The 27,468-nt window shown below is 39.6% G+C and overlaps 1 protein-coding gene across 1 annotated transcript in view; it reads left to right on the top strand.

Moving 5' to 3' along the window:
- The window catches only part of USP54 (ubiquitin specific peptidase 54), a 51,184-nt gene that overhangs the window by 13,061 nt on the left and 10,655 nt on the right, over positions 1-27,468 (top strand). Inside the window, exons 3-16 of the mRNA XM_009878428.1 lie at positions 131-265; positions 2,467-2,580; positions 2,731-2,813; positions 5,514-5,619; positions 7,337-7,483; positions 9,542-9,691; positions 10,944-11,112; positions 14,327-14,497; positions 18,496-18,624; positions 18,916-19,296; positions 20,724-20,958; positions 21,809-21,948; positions 23,023-23,196; positions 26,261-26,380. Of these exons, the coding sequence (XP_009876730.1) occupies positions 131-265; positions 2,467-2,580; positions 2,731-2,813; positions 5,514-5,619; positions 7,337-7,483; positions 9,542-9,691; positions 10,944-11,112; positions 14,327-14,497; positions 18,496-18,624; positions 18,916-19,296; positions 20,724-20,958; positions 21,809-21,948; positions 23,023-23,196; positions 26,261-26,380 (2,254 nt within the window). The remainder of the gene's footprint in view (positions 1-130; positions 266-2,466; positions 2,581-2,730; positions 2,814-5,513; positions 5,620-7,336; positions 7,484-9,541; positions 9,692-10,943; positions 11,113-14,326; positions 14,498-18,495; positions 18,625-18,915; positions 19,297-20,723; positions 20,959-21,808; positions 21,949-23,022; positions 23,197-26,260; positions 26,381-27,468) is intronic.

The following is a 27,468-nucleotide window of genomic DNA, read 5'->3' on the forward strand; positions in this document are numbered from 1 at the left end:
GTGAAGAAGTTCTGGTGTTGGTTTTATTTGCTTGATCCAAGTGAGTTAAAGATTTGTTGTTCTTTTTTATGTAACTTGAGTAATGCTTTGAAAATCTACTAATTTAAATATCTTTTTGTTTTCTTGCTAGGGCATCTTCAACCAGTTTCAGTGTAGCAGTGAGAAGGTGCTGCCTTCTGATGCTCTGCGCACTGCGCTCGCAAAGACATTTCAGGATGAGCAGCGCTTCCAGCTGGGCATCATGGATGATGCTGCTGAGTGTTTTGTGAGTATAAGTGAAAAATGGTTTGACAGGCACATATAGATGTGAGCCCCCACTAGACAGTGTTGGTTTTCCTTTGTTTTGGTTTTTTGTTTTTTTACTGTTCCTCCCCTCTTCAAATTCCGACAGACTTTGTGTGTGGGGCCTCAAAAATCCCAGAGATAGATCCCCAAGCTTGAAGTGATCCAGAGGGGAACAATATTTGATTTGAGAGTTATTGCTGATGACTTTAAAATGGAAACATCAGTGTTCCCCATTTTTACAGTTACTGTTGTGTATGTAGTGCTTGCAGTCTCAAGTTTGTCTTGAATATGAATTGTAAAAAAAATGACACTGCAAAAATGGATTCTAATTTTAAAGTTGATCTCAAAAGGGTGAAAGGACGTTTTGTTTGCTGGTTATACTGAAATAATGTTTTCACAAAATCTAGCTGAGCAAAAGTAAAAATAAATAAATGAACCAAACACAACCCAACACTTACTTTTGTAAGATGAGGTAAGCAGTAGCAAAATGGATCATCTCTATTTCTAAACCATCTCACAATGTTATTTCTTTAGGTGGATTGGGACACAGCTTTTACACTTTTCTTGCATCCCTAGGTTTACCCACCTGTTTTCTTTTTATACTCAAACTTTTGCTTTGCATCCATTATGTTACAATTTTATTCTTGCTCGTATTTCTTCCTTTTCCTTCTTTGGAGTCCTGAATTTCTTTAACTTAATGAAGTGGTATTTTAATCTTGTGGGCTCACTGGCTGCTCTTGTTTCTGGAAATGATGGGTGTCCATAGCATTGCTCAAGTGTGTTTGTATCCTACTTGGGTGTTAACAAAGATGTTAATTCTTAACCAACTTCTCTCAGGTAAAGCACCTGTCAGACTAAAGTCCTTTCTATATGTTACATCTTTCACTTACTATACCTACCTAATTTGACTGTAAGAGATCATAGAAATGTGATAAATACATATAGCTGTTGTAGTTTTTCTCTTAAACTAAGTGGACTGGTAATGGATTAATGATAAACCAAGATATCCTGTGTCTGTAGAATGCTACCGTAGCAAAAAGGAATAGTTCAGTGAGTTTTCTTAAAGTGGAGTGATTTGGTATTATGTAAAATAGATCATGCCAGTCAAGCCTCAACGTGAAATAAATTCAGTCGGCCCCTGCGAGCACCGTTATGTCAAATTTTTGTACGCAGTCCTGCACTTGAACAGAATTCTCTAGGCAGTACAACATGGGAACTTCTGGTTTAGTTTCTTCATTGATGAGGCTGATCTAACTAGCCCATCTAATACAGCTGAGGGAGTCCCCACAAGCAGGTTTGTCAGGTTAACTGTGCTGACATGAGGACAGTTAAAATAGGTGGAAGTTCCCTTTTGAGGTTTAGCTGTAAGGCAGAGATAATTCCATAGCTTTTCACTTAGTTAACCTTTTCAGCCCTAAAGGCAGAGATTTAATTTAAATAGCAGAAGAGCTTAAATACTAAAGTTAAAGGGAAATTATAAGTGGAATGAGAGCTATAGTGCTACTGAAAAGTGAGCTGCTGAAAGAGATGTCAGGAGAATTCTGGTACCCTCAGATGAATGATGGCAACATTAAGTGGGAGGAGAGACGAGGTCTCTAGCACAAAAACTCCTGGAAACTTGAAAAGAGATGGTGTTGTGTGAAGTAGTACCTAGAAAAATGTTCAGTGCTTTTGTTTCATAAAGAATTTAGTCTGCCTCTTCATTTGTTAATTCTTTCCCTTTTTGATAGAATGTAGCTTATTTGCCATATTTCAAAGCCCCTGTGGAATATTGATACTGATTCAGGTTACTTTGTGTTGATGAGGAGTTATTGGCAACCCAGTGAGGTTACAACTGCAGAGCCTGTTACGTTTGGTCAGATCTATTGATGCTTGAGAGTTGTACAGAGTAATCAGTGACAGAATCCTTGCCTGTTCTGGTAAATAAGATAAATGATTACCTGACATAATATTTCAAATCAGAAGTGATAGCCTTTTCTTTTTTTTTTTTTTTTAATCAAGGAAATACCAGCTTCTTTGTATTCTAAGGAACTTCCAAAAATTTACAAGAGCTTTCTGTCTCTCTAAATAAAGTTTATAACATTATTGTATCTGACATGCTTTTGTGGTTTGTATTTTGAGTTTTGTCTGCAGTTGAAATGTTGTAATCCTGTTTTTGCCTTTTCTCCTCTCTTTGGGTAGGAAAACCTGTTAATGCGAATTCACTTCCACATTGCAGATGAGACAAAGGAAGATATTTGCACTGCGCCACATTGTGTTTCCCATCAGAAGTTTGCAATGACCTTGTTTGAACAGGTGAGGTAATGATACAAATCAACCGTTCTCAAGTTCTGAATTTTCATTCCTAATACATGCATTGCCATGGTAAAAAAAATACAAGCAGAAGCATTGCTGTGGAAATACCTGTTTAACCTTGTCGATGTATTATGTTTTCTTTCTCTTTAGTGTGTTTGTACCAGCTGTGGTGCCACCTCTGACCCATTGCCTTTCATCCAGATGGTACATTATATTTCCACAACCTCTCTCTGGTGAGTTAAAACTTTTACAGGGAACTTGTTTATTTTATTTCGTAATAATGGTTTTGCAGTTTGATCTTTACCTTCATAAGACGAAATGCCCAGAACATGATTTATTCAAAGTTGGTGAAGCTTTGATAACTATAATGAAAAACTTGAGCCAAAGATAGTAGCTTAGGCATGGATGTTTTTTTGTGATTCCGAATCTGACAACTGTAATAGCAAGGACTCATGTATGTTTTGGAAGGCCTTAATATGTGAGCAGATGAGTTAAGAAGCAAGATAAGAAAAATAAAAAGTAATTTATGCTGAAAGGGACCTTTGGACATTTACTCCATTCTCCTGTTCAAAGCAGGGCTAACTTCAAAGCTAGATCAGACTGCTTGGAGTTTTGTGCAGCTGAGTTTTGAAAACATGAAAAAATTCATGGACAGAAACTCTGTAACTTCTTTGGACTGCCTGTTCCAGCGCTTAACCACTCAGCGTGGTTTTTCTTCTTATTATTATTTATTTTTTTACTTATATCCAGTTAGAACTTCTCTTTCTGCACCTTTTGCCTCTTGTCCTTTCTTTGTTCACCTCTGCAAAGAGTCTGGCTTTTATTCAGCTTCTCTACCATCTTTCTGCAGTGTTGCTCCTCAGCTGTTCAATGCCCAACCGGTACTACTGAACTGAGTATGCTCTGCCTGAGGTGCAAGACTTTGTATTTTCCTTTACTAAATTTCATCAGGTTCCTGTCAGCTTGTTCCTCCAACCTGTCAAGATCCTTCTGGATGGCAGCACTCTCTGCCTCTGTATTGACTGCTCCATCCGGTTTGGTGTCATCTGTAAACTTGATGTGGGTGTATTCTGATTCATCATCCAGGTTGTTAATGAAAATGTTAAATAGCATCATCCCCAGCATTAACTGCTGAGAAACACAACTCTTGACTGACTGCTGATTGCGTTTTGATCCTCTGAACCTGTAGATCAGGTTTCTGTCTGCATTGTATTGTGCCCGTGCAGTCCACACCTTGCAGTTTGGCCACAAGAACACTGTAGGTGACTTGGAAACCTTACTGGAGACCAAATGGTATTCACTGCTCCTGCTTCCTCAACAGAAGCTCTCATTTTATGATAAGAAATAATCAAGTAGGTCAGGCATAATTTGCCCTTGGTAAATCCCTGCTGACTGTACTGTCTCACCTTCTTGTCCTTCATATGACTTAAGATGATTTCCAAGGGGATTTGGCTTGTTGTCACGTTAGGTACTGGAGCAAGACTGATCAGCCTGTAGTCCCTCAAATCCTCTTCCTTGGGTGGATGTAGCTTTTGTTTTTTCTGTTTTCTGGGAGACTCCTCCAAACCTTTTGTTAAAGGAGGTGGTGCACAGAGCAATAGCTCTAGCTCTGTAGTAATTCATTTGACTGAGTGCTAGAGGAGAGATCTTCTCTTTTAGTAGGTGGCTGCTCAGTTAAAAGCTGCTTAAATCTGATCAAGGCAGGAGTCTTACTTGCTTTTGTCTTGAAATTTGGTGGGGATGAAGACTTCTCTTTGTTTCTCATCATGCATGTGGGACATGTAGTTAGTGAGCCCAAAAAATTGTTTTGAAAACTTCGGGTTGCTCTTCTCATGCAGATCTCCATTAAAAGCTTTACCAGCGAGTGTATCAGGAGTATTGTCAAGCATTTCCCCCTTGTGGCTACTGCCTGTCCTTCTGTCCAGCTGTGGGTGTTTTGTAGGTTGCCAGCATACACTGTGCATCAGATTGTTATTTATTAGAAAAATAGGAAAAGAATTATGTAACTGGTATCCAATATTTTGTATTAAATAAATCATGCATTATTGAAGATACTTTGAGCACTAGTATTCCTGCTTACTTATTGTCATCTTTCAATCTGAACAGTGAAATCAATTGGGTACTGTGCTGGCTTTTTTCTGTCGTTTTATTATTAAGGGTGTGCTTTACTGTGCTACTTTGGTAGGGTTGTGGCTAATGAAGGTGTGGATACACTTTACAGTTAACTGTGCTGGCAGCACTGCGTTGCAGAAATAAGACTTTCGTCCTTGAGCTCTTTTCTAAACAAGTGCATAACTCTTGCTTGCTAATAGTGAAAAGAGACCCTGACCAGCTGAGTACAGCTCATGTTGGGAGTTTGTGCATGAGAATGGACAGATAAGAGGCTTCTTGTACACAAGATGTGCATGAGAGTATGATCAGAACAGACCGGGGAAAGTCTGTTCTCCCTGTGTGATAAGAGAGTGATTGAAGGAATGCATGAGCTAATAACAACCCTTGCTGTATAGTCTGGTCTCCTGTTTGTAACCCACAAATAGTGCTTCTTGCTAAGAAGTATAAATATGTGTGTCTGCTTGCAATAAAGCGAATTTCGTTTTCCACCATGTCGGAGTTTGTGCGTGCTTCTCCACATGAAGGGAAGCATTTTGAAGCAAGTACTTCATTTGGAAACCAAGTATTTGTCAAAAAGCTAAAGCTTGCATTTAATATGTAAATTTTAAGCAAAACTATGAAATGTTTCTATTTTAAGTTTTACGTGTTTTCTTTATGCAGTATTATCACAATTATGAGTTTTTTCTGCATTAGGATATTAATTATAAAAAGTCTGGTGTATTTTTAAGTTTCTCATAAAATGTAAGTGAAATGGAGATTGTGGGTTTGTGTTTTTATTTTATTATTAAACTTTTGTTTTTCATGCTTTCTCTATACTGAAGCAATCAAGCTATTTGCATGCTGGAGAGACGAGAGAAACCCACTCCAGATATGTTTGGAGAGCTACTACAGAATGCCAGCACAATGGGAGATCTACGAAATTGTCCAGTTAGTACCCTTAGTTTTCCTTTGGGGGGGCAATGGAGAGGACAGGACAGAAGTTTACTAGATTGTACACTGGTGTGCACCTTTAACTCAAGAGCATTTTCAAGATTTAGCCTAAAGGATAAAAAGGATAGGTAAGAGTTTTCCTTGGGTTTGAGTCCTGTACGTCTCAGTTTTTCAGTGAATGAAGGGAAAAAGAACTGATACTGAGTGCTTCTTTGGCTAGACGAAAGTTCTGAGAATGGGTTGAGACTTAGCTAAGAGTCGTCTCAAAGTCTTGCAAAGAAAGCTTTTCATCAGGATGCCAGATTCTTGTCTTGCAGAAAAAGCTCATGGTAGCTAGCTGAAGCAAAGAAGACAGTTTAAGAGTAAGATATGTTGTGAGGTAATTCACAGGAATGCTTGTACTTTGAGTGATCCTTGCAAAAAATACGTGATTATAGTCATCTTTATATGTAGATACAAGGTTTTAATATTAACATCATAGTTTTCTACCTGTCAAAAACGCCAAACAAATAAGCAACATTAAAAACCCCAGCTGTCTTTATTGTCTTGTTGTTGAGCTTGTTTCTTTCTGTTTATTTTGAATTTTTGTCTCTTGATAATTGGGACTGAAATTCTGGTTTATTTTCAAGGTTGCTGTAGGGAAGAAATGCTTTCTGATCTCTTCCCTGGTTGTAGTGTCAGAAATGATCATATCCAGTGGTCAAACTGCTTTCTCTAGAGATGAAGAGCTATTTTCAGTATGATTATTTTTTTTTCCCCTGACTCATGCAGAGGTACCTTTGTGACCTGCCACAGTGGGCGAGTGGGTGTTGCAAAGGTGCTTTATCATAGTTGTGTCCCTCTGCCAAAAAAATGAAAAAGGTAATACACCATTTGCTAAAATGAAAGTGCCAGTATCGTAATTCAGGTGGTGGACTTTTTCATGATGCTTTAAAGATCCCTGCAATTCCAACAGATGATGAATTGGAAGAACTGCTGAGAAATACCTTACCTTCACCAGCCAGCTTATCTGTGAGAAGTACTCTGGCTACAGGGTGGGGGGAGAGTGGTCAGTCAGTAAGCACTGGTAGTTATTTAAAAAAGAAAAAATTGGAGGGGGAAGGGAAAGGAGAAATGAAGAACTGATATGGGTTAGTAAAGCACCTCGTATTCTTCTGATGTTCTGGCTGCTACTTTCCTGTTTGTATGAATACTGACCTCAGTATCCTAAGATGAGATGCTTGAGGTACCTTGTAGAACAATCATCCAATTGTAACAGCAAAGCAGCACCTGGAAGGCTTTTTTCACACTGTCCTATAAAGCATCAGTCTTTGTAAATATGATTTTTAATCTGCGATGCTGATCAAAAGAAAGTGAGCTTTCCCTCCAATTCCTAAGAATGTTTTGAGGATCTTTCCTGTATGCTTTCTTCTATTTTTTTTTTTTTTTAAGATAAGCCTACTTTTACCCCATACATTTTAATTATTATCAGTAGTATGAGGAAGAATCAGCACTGTTCCCTTGAAAGCTTGCAGATACCGGATAGTGTTGATAACGCTTCTCATCCGTGACATAAGAAGCTCTTATCCTGACACTGAGCATAGTAGAGCTGCTGTGTTTCACCACCGCCTCTTTGGAAGCTGCACTTTTAAAACTCACACATCTTAGTGCTTTGCCCTAACATTATAATAAGAGAAGGGTTATATTCAATGTTTTGTTTTATTTGAATCTTTAGAGTAACTGTGGGGAAAAGATTCGTATTCGTCGTGTGCTGATGAACTCTCCACAGATCATTACCATCGGCTTGGTTTGGGACTCGGACCACTCTGATCTCGCTGAGGATGTGATTCACAGTCTGGGCACTTGCCTTAAACTGGGAGATGTGAGTTGTTTTGTATTTTGACACTACCTGCAAACACAGTCTTTCTCATGGTAGCCTATAGTAGCAGATAGAGAAAAATTAAAAGTAGCCACCTTTAGCTTGTTGGTGTCCATAAATAGAGGAATAGAGGGCAGAGCTAAGGAGCTGACCTGTTTCTGAATGCTTCACAAAAACCTGTGAAAGTACTAGTGTCATTGGATATTCTGAAATTTCTGAAATGACTGAAAATTAAAAATTACTCAGGAAGACGAAGCTTGCCGGAATTAAAAAAAATACTTTCAAGTGCATGGAAATTTTGGATTGGGACTTGTGCTGTTTCTATGAGAATACCTATGTACTCTTGCATTTTAGACTCATAGAATTGTCAGGGTTGGAAGCGACCTTAAAGATCATCTAGTTCCAACCCCTCTGTCATGGGCAGAGACACCTCCCACTAGATCAGGCTTCTCAGAGCCCCATCCAACCTGGCCTTAAAAACTTCCAGGGATGAGGCTTCCACCACCTCTCTGGGCAACCTCTTCCAGTGTCTCACCACCCTCATGGGGAAGAACTTCTTCCCAACATCTAACCTAAATCTACCTTGATTGAGTTTAAAACCATTGCCTCTCGTCCTATCACTACCCAACATCCTAAAAAGCCCCTCACCAGCTTTCTTGTAGGCCCCCTTAAGATACTGGAAAGTCACAATAAGGTCTCCTCAAAGCCTTCTTTTCTACAGACTGAACAGCCCCAACTCTCTCGGTCTGTCTTCATAGGAGAGGTGCTCCAGCGCTCTAATCATCCTCGTGGCCCTTCTCTGGACACACTCCAGCACGTCCACCTCTTTCTTGTGCTGTGCGCTCCAGAACTGGAGTCTCACGAGAGTGAGGGTCTCATGAGAGTGGAGCAGAGCGGGAGAATCACCTCCCTCGACCTGCTGGCCACACACCTCTTGATGCAGCCCAGGACACGATTGGCTTTCTGGGCTGCAAGTGCACACTGACGGGTCATGTTGAGCCGTTTTGAAGAACAGAGGTTCATTTCTATTTCTTTTGAAAACAAAATGTAGTCTGGGGTTGCTTAAACTTCTTTCAATCCTCTCTTCGTTGAAGTGTGTGGTCGTAACACTTAAGAATTATTTATAACCGAGAAGTCTCTGAGAGGTGGTGTCTGGCACTGTGTGATTGAATGATAGATTAAATTAAATAGTGTTTGGGATCTGGAGGTTTGTTCCTTAGAGGATTCACTTATTATAAATTAGCTGATGTTTTAGAGCTGAATTAATGGTATAGCAAACTATGTCTTATTGTATGAGGTATTACATTAAAATAATCAATATATGTATATGCATACACACACACACACATATATATATATATATATATAAAATTGGCAAACACACAGTGTACCAAAAGTAGTGTGAATTAATGAAAATATGATTATGAAACAATGTGGTCCTTGCATAGTAAAGCAGTAATGCACTAAAAAATGAATTCTACATATTTTTAAATAAAACAAGGTCAATTAAATAATCAAAAACCCAGTTTTTTTCTGTGTTGAATTCTTTCAGCCTACTAATGTCTTCAGTTCATATTTTTTTATGTGATGTTGTCATAAATTTGTCTTTGCTTGTCAGAATAAACGCCAGCTGTTCACTGTCAGAAGTGCTTTGTTTCTACAAAGCGAAGAGAAATTAATGTTTTAAACAGTACTTGATATAGTCAACAAACATGACACAGAGAATACCGATTTTCAGACTAGAACAACACTTCAAATTCTGAGAATATGTTATATCATTGTTGTAAATGTCTTCCTTAAAGTACAGCCACAGTCCCCAAGACTGCTTGATTCTTGAGCATCTGGTGAGGTGGTAGGAGGCTGTTCTTGGTCTGCATCACTTGATTTGTTTAAATATTGTTTAATTACTTAAGTATTAATTGCCTTGTTTTCTCTGTCTTTTGAAATAAAAACCTGACACCTCACTGTAATAGTTTGAGGTCTTCAAACATAAAGCAGTATCTAAAATTCTAGTCATTTTACTAATTTCTCCTGTCATTTTTCTTACCTCCCTTCTTGAAGCTCTTTTTCAGAGTAACCGATGACAGAGCAAAACACTCAGAGCTATATTTGGTGGGAATGATCTGTTACTACGGAAAACACTATTCTACCTTCTTCTTCCAAACTAAAATCCGCAAGTGGATGTACTTTGATGATGCTCATGTCAAAGAGGTAAGAAAATAATGTTTAGAAAAGTAATCTGTTAGAAATTTGTTAGCTACTTATGTGTAGATCCATACTGTTTTCTACAGATTTCGAGAAATTTTGGCTGGTTTTCCACTCAAGATCCATAACTCTGTTGCTCCTATTTCTGAGCAGAGTAAAGCATTCTCAGAAAAGAGCATATGAGAAATCTCGGAAGGCCTGTTCTCAGTCCTCTTCTGTTGCCTGCCAGTCGTGCTTTTGTGCTGTTCTTTGAAAACCCGCAGTTTGCTTGTGTGCACAGCTATCCTATGATTCTTTTCTCTGCTGACAAGCGGTGTAGCTATCTAGTGCCTACTGTTTTAGATTCTTTGTCGAAGTATCTAGATGCCAGTCTTCCCTGGTTGTTGCTGCCAACAACAAATTTTCTCCTTCTTTTGTTAGTGGTTTTTTTCCCTCCTTTTCACCAAGCACGAGATCTTTGACATTTAAGGTACCAGTGCTGGGATCTTGGAACACTGTTACTACATCCCATTAGTGTGTTTGGCATTGTTTCACACCACTCTCCTTTTATTCCTTCTAGTCATGGAAGCACAAAGGTGAGAGAGGAAAATTTTCTCCTGTAGTCATGCCAAGCAGTCTCAAAGGGAAAGCTCTAACCCTGCATTTGTTCACAGTCACATGTCTCTGCAGCAAAACTTTGCCAAGAATAGGTACTGCAGTGCTTTGGAAGAATACTTCTGTTGGGGAAGATTTTTTGACTTAACTACCTATGAATTATTGTCTGGCCCATCAAAATGCTTGCAGAGGTTCTGAGACAGCAGAAATATTCACACCCCAAAGTGGTTAGCTTTGACTTGAATTTACTGTCATGCTGTTGATGTCTTTTATTGTTCGTTTTGTTTATGCTGATTGATGGGTGAAGAAATTTTGTTAAGAAATGCTTTTTTTTTTCTTTGACTGATAAAATGTTAGAACATTTCAGAGGATGAAAAGGTTTTTATGGAAAAAAACTCTGAAAGGGAAGTTCTATTTTTATAGTCATATTTTTAGCAGGAGTTGTAATTTGTTTAGCCATGAGATGATGAATACCTCAATTTCAGTTGGTTTCAGAGCTTTCTTGGTGAGCCCAGTTCAGTGTTGGATATAGAAGGAGTTAAAGAATGTCGGTGGAAAACCAAACTCTAAAAGGAGTATGAGGGGGTAAAAAAAGAGACTGTATTTTAGAGAATGATGACAGAAAACCTTATTTGTGCATTTTTTTTTGTTGTTGTTAATTCAGATTGGTCCCAAATGGAAGGATGTTGTGACAAAGTGCATTAAGGGTCACTATCAGCCTTTGCTGCTGCTGTATGCAGATCCAAGAGGAACTCCAGTGTCAACACAAGACTTGCCCCCTCAAGTGGATTTACAGCAATATAGCAGGACTTGCTATGACAGTGAAGACTCTGGTGAGCGGTCTGGACTATATTCCTTATACCTTTATGCGGCGTGGGAGAAGTTTTTCTTCTATTTTTGGGTGTGTTTTTGTTAGCAAGGGTCCTTCTTGTGAAAGCTGATTCTGAAAGGGACTTCCAGTGTTTCACTGTTAAAACTCTCTCTCAGTCCAAGACTCAGGTGATTCTTTAAGTAGTAATCTTTTCCAAAAAGGTTTGGAGAGAGAAGCTGGGGGTGTGAAGGGGAGAAGCATGAAGGGCCTATCGTGGCATTGGACATAGAGAGGAGCAGTAATTCATGACTTAAATGATTGAGTTCATAAATCCATCAGGAGTTTTAACAGGAAGAGAACAAGACCAGACATGCATGAACACAGAAAGTTAAAGGAAGCTACAGAATTAAACTCAGGAGCGAAGTTAGGGAAAAGAAATATTAGGGAAAGGTCAGAAATTAGTCCTTTGCTAGGATGGTGAAGGGATGTGGAGGAAAGGGGAAGAAATACCACTGTATTAAAAAAAAAAAAGAAGGAGGAGATGTCAGGGCAGCTTAGCTTCATCCCTTGGCTTGTCTTTTACTCAGATAAGCAAAGTGAGAGGGGAAGGGATTGGCAAAAGCTTAATAATCATGTAGATCATGTTTACTTCTTAATTTTTCTTGGCTCTTTTTTGCATCAGAGAAGATCTACGGGTGCAGATATGTAGCACTTAACATCTCAGAGCCCTTCAAGACATTGCTGCTTCCTGAATTCTTTGTATTAATGGTAGTCCATTGAATTAGAAAGGTATATCCAAATAAGATGCTTCAGAGATTAGAACTTGGTCTGCTCAAGATATCAGTGGTGTTCTGGACATGCTGTTGGTTTACTGAAGTTCTGGATAATTACAGACATTTAGGCACACCATTGGGGATTGAAGCCTCATTTAAAGAGGAGTAGGGAAATTCTGAGAAAGATAGGCAATTGCAATCTAGATAGAGTGAAAATAAAAACCGAGTCTCACTTTATATTCTAACAGTTCTGCAAAAGAAGATCGTTTCTATTTTTGGATGCTTGCATCCTGAATTAGAGATGGGTTTATAGGTTGCCAGGAACAGCAAGGCAAGACTAAAATCAGAAATGTTCAACTTTTCTGTCAGGATTTTAGCCTATTTATACAACTATAGTTCCAAGAATACTTTATGATTTTCCTGGCCAATAGATAACTTTATGATTCCTGGTCAGTGAATCTGTGGAGAACATCTGCTGTCTCCTTATTTATGTGTTGACAGTCTCCCAGTAATTAAATAAATCTACAACTCCTCTTAAAAATAAGTGCAAATAAAACCACTGGTAAGATGACCTTCAATTCTCACTTGACAAGATGCCTTGTTATTTATAAACCTATCTTCCTGTTCCAGGAAACATGGAAAGTCTGGAGGAGGGATAGGAGGGTCTTCTAAATATCAGTTGTGAGCACTTCTGCAAGATTCGAGTCAATGTACACTGTAAATTTGCCTTGTGGTTCTGCTTGTTGATTTCCAGGAAATACATAGATAGCCCTTCGGCTCGTTGTTTCTGCAGTATCTATATTATTGTGTTCTAAGATGACTTCAGGAAGCTGCATACAAAAATACATTTATAAAAAGGTGTTTCCTTTCAGTTAAAATCCAGAGTGCTATAGTGAGTAACCGGCTCTTTCAATCTGAAAACACTTGGTGAGTCCTCAGGGCTTACTCCTGTAGTCTGCAGTGTTCAACATTAATACCAAGGTTTTGAGAGAATTTGTGAGATGCTGTAGGTTGAAGTGCCAGGAGAAATCATACCCAACACATTCTTGTCAAATACAAGTGAATTATTTTCTAGCCTTCTTGATACCCAGAGTTTTCAGAATGGCTTTTTTGACTCTCACTGAGTGTAACCACAGCTTCTTCTGGATTTCTCAGTGTTCCTGGATATGAGATTACTTAAGCATAAGTTGTTTTTCACAATCTTGTACCTGAAATTTTGTCGAGGGAATCTGGCAAATGCATGTAATCACGTCAAGATCTGATACTACCAATTATGGAAGAAAGATTGTCAGTCAAAGGTGCTGGTACAAAATATTGTGAAGCTAAGTGCAAACTACTCTTAATGGTTTTGATTTTCTGTTGAATAAAGACTTCAGTTTGCAAATTGTTTTTTAGCATTTGCTTCCACAGCACTGATTCCTATTGCCTAAGTTTACCTTTCTTTCTGTGACTGTCATCTCCATTAACAGCTGTAGTCTATATTTCTTTAGACCAATAAGATTTTTAACCAATAATGAGATGGGAGAAACTTTCTGACTTGAAGGGTTTTTAGACATCCTTAAATAGGACATGAACTGCAGGACTTGCTCTCACCGAAAATGTGAAGTGATCTCAGGCTGAGCGTTTGTGGTTAAACACAAGAATTACTTTCTTTTTTAATGTGTTATTTCTTCTTTAATTTCTTCACTGAGAAATTAGTCTGAAATTAATATCCTGTATATTAAGAAGTGTATAAATCACATAAATCAAAACGCCAATAGTCTTCAAACTGTTTGGATTTTTACTTCTGTATACTGAAAGTGATGGGAGGAGGTCATCTTTTTCTCCTCTTTTAATGAGTTTAGAAATTGCTGTAATGAAGTTTAATCTTGGTGCTTCATCCTTTTTGGTATCCCACTTGTGCAGGGGGTCAATGCTAGCTCCTTGAGAAGGAGCAGATTACTTTGCCTTAGATAATACAATTTCACTATAGAGTTTTACTAGAAAGCTTTTGATTCATAATAGATGAAAAGTGTTGATTATTGTAACTCATGGTCTTATTACCCGTATTAATATTTTGTACTTGACTATTTTTTTTAACTTTGACTTCCGCTGAAGCAGCACATTTCATATTTTAATTACACTTGACAGTGTTGAAAGTTAATGAAAAAATAATTTCAGTGTGGTACTAATTTGTACTTTTAGTCCAATGGATGTAGTTTAATTTTATGTAATACAAATATTTGACAAATTTGGAGTTGTCAAAGAGAAGGTAACAAAGGTTTGTGGGAGCAATGACATTCTCCCTCCAAAGGAGAGGACCTTTCCCATAAGCTCTGGTGTCCTTGAATCTGAGTTTGCATGTTTGGTACTATGTTTTTCTCTTAACTTCTGTGTGATCTCCTCCATCTTCTTTCTTTTAGCTTCTCCTGACTTGTATAATAGCCCCGGAAGACTGAAATTTGACATTGCTTCCTTCCCTAGGGAGAGAACCTTCCATCTCCAGTGATACCAGGACAGATTCCTCTACGGACAGCTGTCCTTACAAACAGGCACACCATGAGTCTGTGGTCAGTCACTTCTCCTCTGACTCGCAAGGGACAGTCATCTACAATGTGGAAAATGATGCGGCTTCGCAAAGCAGCAGGGACACAGGTAGCAGATACTATTATATCTGTGTGATCATTGGCATTAAATATTACTGCAGTGTGTATAAATATTTTTTTTTGCTGGAATCCAATTTAGAGTAGAATAGTGAACAGTGTTTAGTTATCCTTTTTAATTTGTGAAGAACTGTAGGCATTCTCAAAAAAAAGCATAATTTTAAATGTCTCATTGGCACTTGTAGATTTGTATGTAGCCAGACATACATTTAGAGATGTGTTTTCCATTATCTGCAATCCTGCCTGCTCTTTGTTGTATGTTGGAGTCCGTGGAGTGCAGTTAAGTACAGTTTGGTAAGTGTTGTGTGCCGCTACTTACTTGTCTACGGGCAGTTACTTCACTGCAGGAGTTGCTGGTGTTTGGGAAATGCACTTTCATCACCAGAAACTCTCATGCTTGGGCACTAAGGACTTTCTGTGTCAGTGGGTGCTGCAAGTATTTTCTGCACCAGGGAGGAGCATAAGATGATTTCCTGCCTGTGCCATGGAAGCAAGTTAAGTGAGAATCTGCAGTGAGAAGACAATCTGTATGAATGTTCCTTTGGCCAGCTGAATACTGTCTGAACACTTGTTGGTTGAAAACAGGTTAACTAGAAGTCCGAAGGCTCACATCTCTATTATTTGTGCCCAGTGACCCTAGTCAGCCTGCTTTTGCATACAGTAACTTCTGACATTGCATTTGAAAAAGTAGCACGTGGGTTAAGGTCAGACTTCTTGAGCATCAGAAATACGATCTGCTAAGTCTTGTTTAAAAAGTTACTTTATTGTGCCTCAAATAGACTTCCGAAGAAGGCGTAAGAGCAATTGTTTGTTGCACCAGAGTGTCAACAGCTATTGTACTACTTTGTCCTTTTAGTTGCAAAATAATTGTTCCCTTGTATTGGGACGATATGCATATTTGGTTAATTTGAAACCATTTATCATGCAAGCATTTCTCATATCAAAATCTGGAGAAAGTGTTTGAAATTGGTTTTCTTTAGTACTTTTGGAGACTTCGTCAGGTGTCTGAGTAATTGTACTACATTGTTTTAGACAGCCTGACATTACTTTTAATGTTTTAACAAATACTTAGTTAAGGTAGAATATGAGAAAGAAGAGAAAGCTGGAGCAGAGTTTGAGTGATGAAGGAACAAAATTCGTGTTGATTTTAGAGTATGAAGACGGAATTGCAAATGCTAGCAAAATATTTGTATAGTCTGCAAAAATGGCACAGTGTTTATAGGATCACATTCCTCCCTGCAAGATCTGCCATGCGGAAGTCAGCAGAAAAGGGAGTGTAGAGGGATGGTTGCAAACATAGAAGCATGAAGTTCAGCATGTAACCTTTTGTTCTGTCATTTTTAGTGACTTTGTCCTTTTCTTTTTCTTTCTTCTCCTACTGAATCTATCCCATGTTATTCCCTTCAGCTTAGCCTGTCTCTCTCCACCCAAAATCAGTTGTCCTCATCTTTCCTCATGCAGCCTTAGCTATAGCCAGTCTGTCCCCTTAGCTAGCCACCTGTCTGGGCATTTCCCCCTTTTTTTTTACCTACCCAAAACCTTTCCAAAAAAGTCAGCCTGCCAACTCATACAACTGTTCAATCATCCAATGCTGATCGTGGGGCTATAAAGAAGCCATCCACATTGACCTGTCAACTGAATCGTTCTGGGCGAGAGCAGGATTCTTCATTTAATGGCCACTTGCCCACTCCTCCAGCCTAGAAAATTCTGGATTCCTCCGGGGAAGGACCACCACTGGGTCGTATGACCTCAGGCACCCGGGTACTTCAGCGTGGGGGCATGAAGAGTGGCTGCATAAGCCCTCTCTTGCCTCTGCCAACCTGTGCTGCTGAGAAACATGTGCGTATTCTGGCTGCCCTGTTCATGCAACTGAGATTTCAGTGGGAGGGAGTAGAGCGCGTTCTGTCTTCGCCTGTTTGATTTCTTTCTCTTCTCTAACATGTTCTTAGACATGCACACAACCCCTACAAACCCAAAATTTTCTTTGAATATCACTGTTTGCGTATGAAGCCATCCCACCTCTGGAACATGACATATTTCAGTGATGCATTCAGCAAGGGACACCTTTTAAGCATGTGATTGGGCACTCAGACAGAAATCCTGGCTTGTTATTTTAGTGAATTAAAAAAAAAAGTGTAAAGTGCTAGCTAATATTCTTGGGATTGTAATTCTTATATTTATGCATTATGTTGGATTCAGTCTTTGTTCCAGAGGATACCAGTAAAGACAACAAAGCCTGTGTTCCGCACACTTTTGATTCTTGGCATGTCCTCTGCAACTGTTAAATACCCAGTGACAATAAGACAAAATTTGCGATTTATGAAAGGAGGAGAAAATATTTATGCAAAGCTAGCAGCCTTCATTCTGCAAGGCTAAGTAGGTCTTTAATCAGTCTGTGCAGATCCTGAGCTAACTCCGGCAGCAATAAGTATCTTTGAATAGAAGGATGCTAACCAAGCACTCCCTATCGAGTTGGAAGAACCGTGGGGAAAAATGTTTAACTAGCCAAGTTGCACACTGTGAAATGAAAGATGAGCCACTTCTATCTTGAGGGATGCTGCTACAAGATATCAGATAATCCTGTTCTTTTGGTTCCTAAAAGATGTGTGACAGTCCACGCTGTGAAGGAACAAAAAATTCTCCCAAAGCACTGACTCATGCTCAATTACCTACATGCTGCACGTCTTCTGTCTTTACTGCCAACGTTTCTCTCCTACTTCCTTAATTTCTCTTCTTTTTTAAAATCTGCTTGTTTCTAAAGAATTTGGCTGCAAGATCACTCTGCACTTTGTAAATGAATAGAAATGCGAGTCTTGTGTAGCTTGCTTTTTTGCTGTTTGGATTCCTTCCCACTCATTTATTGTAGTATCTTTGTAGCAATTGTAGTTGAAGTGCATTATTTTTTCAGCTGTTGAAGGTACAGTCTTATGTGTAAACTCTACTTTAAATGTTGTTGATTTTTATGTTAATTCCTAGAGAAAAGGAGAAGGCTCTGAACAGCCAATTATGTAGTCTGGGAGCTGTTAATCCACTATTGGGTAGTAGAGATTTTCCTTTCCTGTCATCCTATGCAAGGTGAAAGCTGATGATATAAAGGCTAGAGAAAAGTTTTTGTAGCTTATTCATAAATTCCCTTCTTATCCTGCATCTCTGCTTGGGACTACTCACGTGAGTAAAGCCATGTGTGTTTGTGCTTGCAGGTTTAGGAGCGTGACTGTGTGAAAACCATAAAATCAAGCGAAGGCTATATGTAAAACTTGTGATGTCAAATACTCACAGCAAACGTGAATTAAGAGGAAGCGGGGAATAGATTGTATGTGAGAGAACACATTAGTGCTCAGACACATGAGCTGTAGCAAGGGAATGTTGTGGTGTCGTCTGATCCATGCTGATGGTTTGTGTGTGTGCTCTTAGCTTGTGGCAGATGTGAATTAGCTGGCTTAGCCCTTGAGAGCCAAATGAGGCTTCTTCACTGTAGACAAAGCTAACTCGGATTACTTAATATTTGCTGCAGGCAGAGAGTGCAGATGGGTAGTTAATGCAGAGCAGCTGATGATGTGCAGTAATTTATTATTACGTGGCAACTCATTCATGTGTTTCAGTCTTCATTGAACAGAGTAATGTCAAGCAAGCTGTCCTCAGGAGTTTTGTGTTCATGGCCGTTAAAACTGAAAAAGTATTCGGCAAGAAAACAGTGTCCTTAGACTAGTAGAAGACAAGGCAGAATCACCTTTTTCCTCTCCTGTGGATGAGCTCTCATTAACCAGACTACTCGGAGGGGCTGTATTGCTTTTTTATGACCTTAAAAATGGAACACCCTCCCCAAGACAAAACCAAAACCTTTTGGATACAAAAACTTAGCCAAACCTGACACTTAGTGTTGGAGCATCTGTAGCTCCTAAGGAGCAGGTGCACCCTGCTGCCCTTAGGGCACAGAACACTTGGCCCGACAGCTCTTGTCATCTCTGCTGTGTTCTTCTGTCCTTCCAGGGCACCTGACTGACAGTGAGTGCAATCAGAGGCATGTTTCCAAAAAGGGCTCGCTGGCAGACCGCAAGAGGAGTTCTAGCAGGTCTCGGCGAAAAGATGAGGCTCAGTCATCAGGATACCATAGCGAAGGCAAGAGACCTTATTTTAAGTATCAATATCTTCTTTCTGCACGTTTTAAAGATCCTCAGTGTGTACATGCATTTCCCTCACTGTTTCTTCCATCTCTATCTGTCTTTTCTCCTGTCTTTGTGGTTTTGGTTTTCTTTTTTTGTTTGAATGGCGTTGGTTGGGGCTTTTTTTATTATTTCGTTGCATTTTTTAATTTATTTGTTCCTTGCTTCTCAAAGTCTGTATGAAGATGCTGCAAATACTTTAATTTGAGCTTATTTTTGTGTCTTTTGTTGTCTTTATAAACTGCAGGAGAAACCTTGAAGGAGAAACAAGCCCCCAGAACTGCCCCCAAACCATCCAGCAGCACAAGCAGGCTGAGGGAATTTAAAGAAACAGTGAGCAATATGATCCACAGCAGACCTCAGCAGATTTCTCAAACCATCCAGAGTTCCCCTCGCGGAGGGAGTATTGTGGATCAGGCAGAAACACGACCCTCAAAAGGCCTGTCTGCACACTCTCGAGACTGGGAAGTGGAGAGTACCAGTAGTGAGTCTAAATCCAGTTCATCTAGCAGATACCGGCCAACCTGGAGACCCAAAAGAGAGTCTCTGAACATAGACAGCATCTTCAATAAAGACAAGAGGAAACACTGTGGCTACACTCAGCTTAGCCCTTTCTCTGAAGAAGGAGGTAAGAGAAGAAAGATTTATTTCAGAATGTGTGGAGTTTAAAATATTCCGCTATCCAGTTTTGTTTAAGTAAAGTAGGAAAGTAGAATTTTAAATGTGGCATTTAGTTCAGTGGTGAGTCATATCTTTGAAAGTTAGTTTCTGCCTGAGTATTCTTACTGTGTGTGTGATACTTCTGTTTGCTTTCTGTGTGCTAAATTTCACACTTAGGGAAATAATAAGGGAAACATGACCATCTGCGCTGCTTAAATGGACACAGAGCTAGATTCCTAAGAATCAGTAAGTTCATCCCTTGGAATGGCCTTTTGTATTGGTGTGTTTTTTTTCTCTGGCTTGTCATGGTATTTTTACATGGTGGCTCAGACTGTGGTGTGGTGAGTAGCTTGTGTACCAGTGTTGAGTTCTTGAGAGGAGAAGAGTCTGGCAGCCAGTAATGATTTATCTGGGACCATTTTCCACCATAGCAGCTGTGCAACTTCTGCATAGAAACCTTGTCCTCAGCTTTGCTGGTTTTGAAGGTAATAAAATTTGTTATGAAACAACCTGAGGTATCTTTTGTTGCTCCTGTTCCAGCTCCCTGCTCCCTTTTCCCCAGTTTGCAAATGCATGTTATAGTTATTTCCCCCCCATCAAGAGGAGGGAATACTCCTGGAACTGTGAAGTGTGTAGAGAGCAGGTGTTTATGAGTTTCTGGGGTGTATGCTGGTATGCTACTGGAGCTGCTGTGCTCTCATCACAGACTGTGTGGATGACAAGGAAGAGCTTTGTCTTACTGGCATTAGAGTTGTGATTAGTGAAGATGCTGTTGCAGAAATTTGGGGGCCTAAGGAGGGGAAGGAACAGGTGATACCAACTCGAAGGAGCTAAATGTTGAAAAGAATTGAGATGTGTAAAGAAATATGTGTAGAGAAGGTGTGAAGGGAGAACACAGCTTCAGGGAAGGAAACAAGGGGAGCAAACAAGAGGCAAATGGGAAGACACAGTGAAATCAGTAAGGAAGAATTGAAAAAAGAAAAAGTTTTCCTGTCCTCTGTGAAATAATGTTATATAAGCCTCATCAAATCATAAATGGCAAAAGTAAACGATGTAAAAAATGCAGCATCTGAAGTAGATAGAACAGAGTACAATAACAAATATAAACTGGAAATACAGTTGGGTATACTGTAGTATGATCATGTACAAACACAAATGCTTATGGAGACAAAGAGATTAAAAAATAAATTTGTTGAATGAATTATTGCTTAATGTTGCTAGGAATGCTGAAAAAGTATTGGGTGGATTTTTTTGCTTAATATTGCTAGTTTTACACTAAATTAACAGCAGCTCTTCTGGTATAAGCATCATTGTGAAACTAATCCGTATAGATCATTTGCTGGTATTGAAGCTTGAATCTTCCAGTAAGGTTGTTTTTTTTTTTTGTCTTGACAGGCAAAGAGCTTATTGAGAACGAGGTGAAGGAACACACTGTTCAAGAAACAAGATCGAGCCAGTCCAATGTCAGATACAAGCGTGGCGTGCTAGGCCGGGGCACGCAGTATCATATGGTGGATCAGCATCCTCACCTAATACAGAGGATGGAGTCTGGGTATGAAAGCAGTGAACGCAACAGCAACAGCCCAGTTAGCCTGGACATGCCCTTGTCTGAGAGCTCAAGCACCCACAGGTAGATTTCAACAAATTCCATTTTTGGAGTGATTGAGGTCTTGGTTTCTTATTTGTAGTTGCATAATGGCATAGAACATTTAAAAAAATAAAAAAGCTAAGCTGCTCCTAGCTTTTAATAGAGATTTATTGGGGCAGGGGAGAAATAGAAGGGAAACAGGAATCTGAGTTAGTTTGATCCCTTTTCTTGTCAGTATATTGATAGCGTACTTCTAATGAGAAGGAAAAGAAACGACGTTCCATTGAATGAGAAATGTTGACTGAACTAATGCATCTGAAATAGTCATACGCTTCAGCTGAGCTTTTAAATCACAGACTAAATGTCAAACTTTGTGCTTTTCATTTGAATGGCTCATAGGCCTTTTTGTTTCCATTAAACCATTTCTTGATAGAAGCCTTATACCAAATGAGAAATTAATAATCTTGCATAGAAATCTTTGGCATTTTCTATTTGAGGGATTCACTGAAGTCTTTGAAAACACCTAAATACTTATATGCAAAAATAAATGGGCAGCACAGTGTGTTTCTCTCCTTGACTTGGGAAGCATCGGGCAGTCACAAGCTGAGACTCTTTATGGCCAGAACAGTAGCTGTAAAAATTTCAGCTGTAAAAATCTGCTGAGAACAGCTATCAGACTATGGTTTTGATATACATTGCATGCTCTTATGGAGGAAAATAGGAATATTGTCCTTCCCCTTGTTAACTTTCTCTCAAGATTTTCTTATGGTATACTGTTGGGTTTTTGGTAATGAAATTAAAATGCAAATGTTTATGTGATGATTTTAAAAAAGGGTAGATATCGCTTCTGGAGAGATGAGTAAAATGGTAAATTACAATTACTCTCTTGGAGGGATGTTCATATGAAGCGAGCGGGTGGCTTGGTTCCCGCCTGGCGTAACATCCCGAAGTCTCACAGTAGCAGCATCTTGGAAGTGGAGTCCTCTTCATCAGCTGGGAGCTGGGCAAACAGCCCCCACACCCTTGGAAACGGTAAGGCACGCTTCCTTGGTAGCAGTGGTTTTGCAAGGTAAATTGTGTTGGAATTGTTCTTTATGTTCTGGATGTTTATCTTTACGGTGAAATTATGAGGAAAGGAAAGAGAAACATTGAGGAACATAACACAGTTTTACAAGATGGAAGTTACAAGATTTACCAAAGGGGTCTGCAGAAAGCTTTGTTGAGATATACCTTTGATGATATTGCTCTGGCATTTTGAGTTTTGACTTTGATAAAGCTTTTTCCTGTTCTTTCCCATAATTCAGTGTTATGTCCAAGGATAACTTATATTAACTTACTAGGATTGACGAGTACTGAAAACAAGGTCATAATGCTATGCAAAATTCTGAATTGTCAGAAAAGGAGAATGGATATTTACAAGATGTTTGGGCTAAGGTTAAGCTTTTCTGCGGGTATGCGTTCTGATTATGTATTGCTCTGGGCAAACGCTTTATTCCAGAGAATGTGTGGGAAAGGAGAAGGGAAGAGAGGAGATGCTTTTTTGAGTATGAGTCCTGGTTGAAGTGAGAATGATGACTTATTGATTTCTGATGTTGACTAGAATATTGATATACTTTATTTTCCTTCCATTTTCATAATTTTCATCTGCTAATGTGCTTAGATGAAAAGCATCTCAGTTGTAATCCATTTTACTTCTAATGATATGGCTCATTTGACGTAGCATTATTTACAAAGTATAAGCACAGTAAGAAGCCTCAAGATTTCAGCATCAGCTTAGGGTTTTCTCTTCCAGTGATTCTCTCTTCCATTTACTGTTTCTTGGATCAGTGAATCTAGGGACGAGCTGTACTGCAGAGGAACTTGAAGCAGTACTGCAGCATTTCTGCCAGTCACTGACACAGGGAGGGCAGTTGGAAACCAAATGGCTTGGGAAGGGTTTTAAAAGTAAAATTTAAGCAAAATTTCCAAAATTTGGCGCTCTTCACTTGGTCAGTCTGTTATTTTCCACCACTTTATTCTCCATTAACATGCCTTTGTCTTTTAAGGGATACTTTAAGAGATTTTACTATCAAAAAGTATTTTACTTTGTTTTTTTTTTTTTTGAAGGTGGGGAGATATTTGTCCCTTTAAAGAGTGAACTGGATGAACTGCAAGAGGAGGTGGCAAGGAGAGCACATGAACAAGAATTACGAAGAAAAAGAGAAAAGGAAATGGAGGCAGCAATGGGCTTTAATCCCCGTCCTAGCAGGTTCATGGATCTAGATGAACTGCAGAATCAGGGTAACTCTTTGAATGCAGTATATTTTTCAAGACTGTAATGATGAAGTTTTGTAAACCTTCGAACTTAATTTCTTATTGTAAGTCTCTCTCTTTCTCTCCCCCTTCCGTTACAATTTTATACCTTCAGTTAGTGAAACTTCAGGCCACAGAGAAATCGTGTTTGGTATTTTGACTGAATTTCTTCTTAAATGAGACAACAAAGTAATACTGAGATGTTTCTAGTATATTTGCACCTTTGCATTTTTATGGTGATGTGTGCCATCACTAGTATTGATATGTAGATTTCACTATGAGACTTCAACCAACATCCTGGAATGAGCTGAGCTGTTTGTAGCTTTCAGATGCCTCAGGTCCACCCACAGCACAGTTTATTCATTTAGGCCATTGTTTGGTTTCTGATTGTTTCTGGTAGCATCCCTGCCCTAAGCAATTCTGCTTGTTCCTGCCCTTGCACTTTCTGCTCTTTTTGCCCGGCTGTTCAGCCACAGCACAGGCGTGGGAACAAGTACTGTGACAGACTTAAGTGGATCTAATCGAAAATCTGAGCTGGGTTTATCTTACGTATCTTTTCTAAGGAAAAAAAAAAAGAATTTAAAAAAAAAGAGAAAAAGCTAAGCACCAAGTTTGATTGTCTTTTCCATGACTCCTCATGTTTCTGACAGGGCCTCTGGTAGCAGGAGAGGTTTAATTGGAAGGATGGAGCTGCAGCAGGGGGAACTCGCTGGCAGGTTTCAGATGTAGCACCTCTGTTTTAGCCCTGAATCTCCCTCAGCCAGTCAGAGGAGTCAGAGAAGGTGCAATGAGGTGCACTGACTCAGTTGAGAGTGAAGTCTGGCAGAGCATTTAACTGGGGGGTTGGTGGTGGGTCAGCAGAGCCAAGGAAGGTGTAGTGAACACCTGGGCTTTGCTCCTACAAGTGCTTGCATGATCGGGGCAAACCCACTGTGGCCTCTTGTGTCACCAGGCCTTGTGACATCGCCATGCTGCCTTGCTCAAACCTGTTACAGGTAAACGTTGAGGTACTGGTTTGCTGCTACAGAACAGAGAGGAAGGAGCCTCAAAAATTTTCCAGCCTCAACAATTCTGTGAGAGAGGCACCCCACAGCGACACCAGCTCAGGGGACAACAGAGCCAGCACTCGGCAGCCTACAGCTGGGCCAACTGCTCAGCAGCCAGAGCATCACTGTGCCAATGGCAGCTGAAAAATAGGATCGCTCTGAGAATGTCTGACTGTGGGGATGTTTTTATCATTTTTACTGACTGCCACTCAGCCACTTAGTTATCCTTCACAGTCCTGCTGTGACCTGCCAGCACCCAGGTGAAAAATAGTGATGTACCAGAATAGACAGGTATCTTTTTCTATTAGTATTAGTGTTTACTTTGTAACACACATAGTAATGATGTAAAAATTGGAAAGTAAGCCTCTATTGTTGAGCTTGAGGATGTTGTCATCTTCTCCTCCTGCCTGAAAGAAAATAGCATATCCTCAAGACGTTACTCCTCTTTGATCTCTTGTTTTAGTTGGTAGAAGCAAAAATTGCTTAATGTTTTCATGTTAGAAAGAAAATAAACTAGAATAATGCTTAATCTGAAAACTTCAGTAGAATATTTGAGGAGTTTACAGACATGAGCTTCAGATCTGGGGAAGTTTTTGTTTATTCCTTTTAAGTCTTTCCCCACCCCAGTCGGAAATGTAATAGCTTAACATTAACAGACTGCTCCACTGCCTGGAAGGCTTGCTTGTACACAGAACTGCAGAATGCTTGTGACTCATTTTCCCCTCAAGTAAACTGCTAAATTCATGCAAAGAAAGCTAACTTTAGTATGCTGGCCTTGATTACAAGCCTCAGTAGCCTTGAATTTGAAACTGAATGTGCTGCTTGATTAACTCACTGCTCTAACAACTCTCACTTCTCTCTGCAGTGCTCGTTTTTCATGCACGTTCTTTGAAGTTTATGGTATAAGAGAGTTGGTGTTTGCATCTGCACACGAGGGCGTTGGGGAGTTGGCCAGGCCATAGCATATGTTATGCAAGTTGAGAAAGCATAATTCATTGTTGGCTGATAAAGATACTCATGTTCTGTATCACAATAAGAGACATTCAATTAAAAAAAAACAACACATGCACCTAAACAAAACAAAAGATCAAGCTTTATTTTAGGTTTTCTCCTGCCTCATTTGAATGTGTATATTTTACTGCATGACATACATAATGCCTAGTAGCTGACACCAGATTAGGCATTTTTTTCCTCTCAGAAATGGATGTTCTGGTGTCAGTGTTTTATCTTCCTCTTCCATGTCCAAAGTTGATTTATCCTTCTCTTCACTAGCACTGTTTTCTAAATCATTGCAAAAAGAATTCTTGATGCTTGTCCCTTTCATCTCAGCTTCTTACACCTGTGTTTTTCTTCCTATAGCTGCAAGACCATTGGGTTGCATATTCCATATGTCTCTTTCAGCAATTGAGTGTATGTACTGAACACGTTTGCAGAAATATTTCATGCAGGCATTTACACTCCCATTCAAGTCTGAGTTTTGCTACCCAGACATCTCAGTTGTTCTATTTTGTTTCCATTTTCTATGGAAGTAATTGGATATCTGAAAACGAGACAGATGATTTTTGGCAGGGGACTTAACATACAAGGAAAGTCCTGACCTGCTGTATTTCTTTTACTGATAAATTTTGTTCTAGATTTAATTCTAAATTTAGAATAATTACTACTGGACAGAAGTCATTTGAACTGACTTTGTGATATGTCTATGCCATCTTCTGTAGTGATTTGGACTGTGGAAAGTAATACAATAAGCCAGTACAACTCTTACCAAATTAAGAAAATTGGAGGGAAAAAATGTGATTCACATTATTGCACTGTGTGGATGTCAAGCATATCAGGGTGCTCAAGTTGTACTTCTGCTTAGGGAAGGCTAGGGGACGCGGTTGGGCGTATGTGCAGCCTCTGCAAGACTCCATATGTGGAAGAAATTTGGCAGTCACGAATGGGATGAGGGTAAGTGAGGATTTTGTGATGAATGAAACCAAAATGAAGGGTGCTCCCCGTTGCAGGGAGGAGTGATGGCTTTGAGAAGTCGATGCAGGAGGCAGACTCGATCTTTGAAGAGTCACTGAATCAGGAGCAGAAGGGGGATTGTGCTGCAGCTTTGGCTCTCTGTAACGAAGCTATATGTAAGTAACTCTAACCGCCTGAGCTATTGCGCTTTCAACAGTTTACTAATACAGAAAAAGTCTGAAACATTGAATCACATTACATAGTCAGGGAGCAAGAAGGGGATCCAGCTGGACTTTAGGTGCTTGCAGGGTGATAAAACCTTTCCTTTATACAAGCATTCCCTTTTGGGGGTTTTAGTCTTGTTCCTCTTAATCTCCCTTTTTTTTTTTTTCTTTTCATGTTTACATCTTTTTTTTTCATGTTGTTCTCTCTCCAGTGCTGTGGCAGTAACAGCACTGAGGGGCACTTGTATGCCCTTTTTGTTGCTAAATGGTGCATTTCAGCAAGCACCTTGTAGGTAACTCCTACTGCCACTTGGTCCTCAAAAATTTCTCCCCGACCTCAGGCCAAATTTCAAAGGGCATTAAGCTCCCCTGTTTCTCATGGAGGGTATAGCATAGGAAGAGAATTATAGCCCCCTCTTGAGTCCTCCGGATTAACAGAAATGAGCTATGCTGTACCTGACCTTCATGAAGAAAAAACATTAGGACACTGAAGTGCTTAGATGCATTGTGACCTTTGAGAATGCGTGCTATGTGATTTCATTTTGGTTTTGGTCTTTTTCCATTACGACTGGCTGGCTGTCTCACCCCATGCTCCTCTCTGTCTGTATAGAATGGCTGCAGACAGAGCGGAGAGCTCCTGTGCATTCGCATTTAGAAATTAGCTCTTGGGGACTGCAGAGTAAGGGGCACAGCACACAGCTGTTGTGATTTCCCTGTGAACTTCCATTCCAGCAAGGGACGTGCTGAATCTCAAATCCCAGCTGGGTATTTATTCCTGCACATAAAGGGAGTCCTCGGTGTGGAGGATACAGGAGAAGGGTAGGTGACAGAATGAAGCATCAGCGTGGTAGGGTTGGAAAGAGCCTGTGTGAAGGGGATGAAAAGTTGGGCTAAAACATGGATTTTTATTTTATTTTTAACTTTATTTTTGTTTAGTTTCAATTAACATGTTTGGACACCTGGCTAAGCTGAATGTGCATTACTGGAAGTGATAGCATCCTTGTGAACTCTTGTGGCAATATTTGCATGGTCCATGTTTT

This window comes from Apaloderma vittatum, unplaced genomic scaffold (assembly GCF_000703405.1).
Source record: "Apaloderma vittatum isolate BGI_N311 unplaced genomic scaffold, ASM70340v1 scaffold9051, whole genome shotgun sequence".
In the NCBI taxonomy this organism is placed as follows: domain Eukaryota; kingdom Metazoa; phylum Chordata; class Aves; order Trogoniformes; family Trogonidae; genus Apaloderma; species Apaloderma vittatum.